This window comes from Numida meleagris, unplaced genomic scaffold (genome assembly GCF_002078875.1).
Source record: "Numida meleagris isolate 19003 breed g44 Domestic line unplaced genomic scaffold, NumMel1.0 unplaced_Scaffold479, whole genome shotgun sequence".
Classification (NCBI taxonomy): domain Eukaryota; kingdom Metazoa; phylum Chordata; class Aves; order Galliformes; family Numididae; genus Numida; species Numida meleagris.
In genome coordinates, this window is record NW_018364695.1 from 28233 (window position 1) to 31126 (window position 2894).

Consider the following 2894-nt stretch of genomic DNA (forward strand, 5'->3'; position numbering starts at 1 on the left):
GGGGGGCGGGGCGAGGTTTTATCGTGGTGGGGCCGTTGGTTTTTTTTTAATGAGGTGTTAATTAGTGTTAATTTTCGGGTGGTTTCGGAGGGGTGGGGGCGCGGGGCTGTGGTTGCGCCCCTCCCCCCGCCCCCCCCGCTCATTAACGCTCTGTGTTAATTTTTTGCATGTGCTGAAAGGACCCCGGGACCAAGGGCCTCGGCATGATCCTGGTAATGAGGGGCGCTTAACGAGCCGGGCGCTAATTAGGGTGGGGGGGGGGTGGTGTCATTAATGTCTCATTAGCCTAACGAGGTGGTTAATGCGGGGAAGCTAATGATTCTAAGCGGTTTACTGGGAAGGTTAATTGGTTTTGGAGGCTTCAGTCCTGAAGGAGCTAATGAGGGGCGAGTTAATTAGCTTCTAGAGGGGCTGATGGGAGAGGTAATTAATTTCCGAAGGGTGTTAATGAGGGAAGGGGGGGCTGAGGAGAGGGGAGGTCAATTTCTTGGGGCTAATGAGTGGAGAGGCTAATGAGGAGATGGGCAGTGAGTTTCTAAAGGGTTAATGAGATGGGGTGGGCTAATTAGTTCTTGAAGGGGGCTAATGAGGAGTTAATGAACTCCTGATGGCAGCTAGCGAGTTAATTAATTTCTAAAAGGACGCTAATGAGGGGGAGTTTAATGAGGTGGATGAGAGAAGAGGGCTGATGGAGGGGCACTGTCAGCGCGATAATTAATTAAGGGCGGTATTGGGAAGGGGCCTAACGAACCTGAGGGGTACGGGGGTCATCAGAGGGGCACAGGCGCTAATGAGTGGTGCTAACGAGCGGCACTAACGAGCTTTCCTGCAGGTGAGCAGGACAACTCGGACAACAACACCATCTTCGTGCAAGGCCTGGGCGAGAACGTCACCATCGAGTCGGTGGCCGACTACTTCAAGCAGATCGGCATCATTAAGGTGGGCCCTGGCGTGGTCTTAGCGTGGCCTTAGTGTGTCCTGACGTGCCTGTAGCATGTCCTTAGCGTGGCCTTAGCGTGACATTAGTGTGGCCGTAGCATGTCCTCAGCATGGCCTTAGCATGGCCTTAGTGTGTTTTTAGCGTGTCGTCAGCATGACCTTAGTGTGTCCTCAGCATGGCCTTAGCATGGCCTTAGTGTGTTCTTAGCGTGTCGTCAGCATGACCTTAGTGTNGTTCACACAGAACAGAACCGTCCCAGCCAGGCTGGGTTCACACAGAACAGAACCAAACCAACCCAGCTGGGTTCACACAGAACAGAACCGTCCCAACCCGGTTGGGTTCACACAGAACAGAACCGTCCTGACCCAGTTAAGTTCACAAAGAACAAGACCGTCCCAGCCAGTTGGGTTCACACAGAACAGAACTGTCCTGACCCACTTGGGTTCACACAGAACAGAACCGAACTGGGTTCACACAGAACAGAACCGTCCCAGCCAGGCTGGGTTCACACAGAACTGAACCGAACCAACCCGGTTGGGTTCACACAGAACAGAACCATCCCAGTCAGGCTGGGTCCACACAGGACAGAACCGTCCTGACCCACTTGGGTTCACACAGAACAGAACTGTCTCAGCCAGTTGGGTTCACGCAGAACAGAACCATCCCAGCCAGGCTGGGTTCACACAGAACAGAACCAAACTGGCCCAGCTGGGTTCACACAGAACAGAACCGTCCCGACCCAGTTGGATTCACACAGAACAGAACCAAACCAACCCTGCTGGGTTCACACAGAACAGAACCATCCTGACCCAGTTGGGTTCACACAGAACAGAACCGTCCCAGCCAGGCTGGGTTCACACAGAACCAAATCGTCCCAACCCAGTTGGGTTCACACAGAACCGAACCAAACCCACCAAGCTGAGTTCACACAGAACCATCCTCACCCAGTTGGGTTCACACAGAACAGAACTGTCCCAGCCAGGCTGGGTTCACACAGAACAGAACCAAACCAACCAAGCTGGGTTCACACAGAACAGAACCGTCCCAACCCGGTTGGGTTCACACAGAACAGAACCATCCTAGCCAGGCTGGGTTCACACAGAACAGAACCAAACCAACCCAGTTGGGTTCACACAGAACAGAACCAAACCCACCAAGCTGAGTTCACACAGAACAGAACCATCCCAGCCAGGCTGGGTTCACACAGGACAGAACCAAACCGGCCCAGTTGGGTTCACACAGAACAGAACTGTCTCACCCAGTTGGGTTCACACAGAACAGAACCAAATCAACCCAGTTGGGTTCACACAGGACAGAACCATCCTGACTCGGTTGGGTTCTCAGCACCTTCTGAAGCTTTGGGGTAATTTGGGCCAGGAAATGTCTTTCTGAGTTGTGGGCATTTCCAGCTTTTAACCAGACTCACTAAAGGGCAGCTCAGCCCACAGCTGAAAACCAAAGGCAGGAAGCAGAGCAGGAAGCAGAGCAGGAAGGCCAAGGGGCATTTCCAGACGGGGCAAAAACAGCGGAAATCCACCCAAAAAAGGGTGGGGGGAAAGAAAAAAAACCCAATCCGTGCCTTGACGCGTGCCTGTTTCCCTGGCAGCCAGCAGCTACGGGCAGGAGCAGGCGCCGCTGAGCGGCTCGGGCGGGTACCAGGAGCAGAGCTACGGCGGCGGGCAGCAGGAGCGCAGCCGCGGGAGAGGGGGATACGGCCGCGGAGGATACGAGCGCGGAGGCCGCGGGAGCCGGGGCGGCCGAGGAGGCAACATGGGGTAGGTGTCGGGGAGAAAAACGGGGCCGAAACGGGGGGAAAAAGGGCAAAAAGGGGGAGCGGGAGGGAACCGGGGAGCGGGGGTTTGAAGAGGTGGATGTTTGGGGGAGAAACGGGGGAAAAGGCCCCAAAAATGAGGGGGTGAGAGCCCGGCGACGCCGCCCTGCTGAGAGCGGGGGT

The 2894-nt window shown here is 55.3% G+C and overlaps 1 protein-coding gene across 1 annotated transcript in view; it reads left to right on the forward strand.

Annotated features, from left to right (window-relative positions):
* FUS (FUS RNA binding protein) overlaps window positions 1-2894 on the forward strand; it is a gene marked incomplete at its 3' end in the record, with an annotated part of 27441 nt that overhangs the window by 20449 nt on the left and 4098 nt on the right. The window contains 1 exon segment of the mRNA XM_021383685.1: window positions 2547-2715. Coding sequence (XP_021239360.1) covers window positions 2547-2715 — 169 coding nt within the window.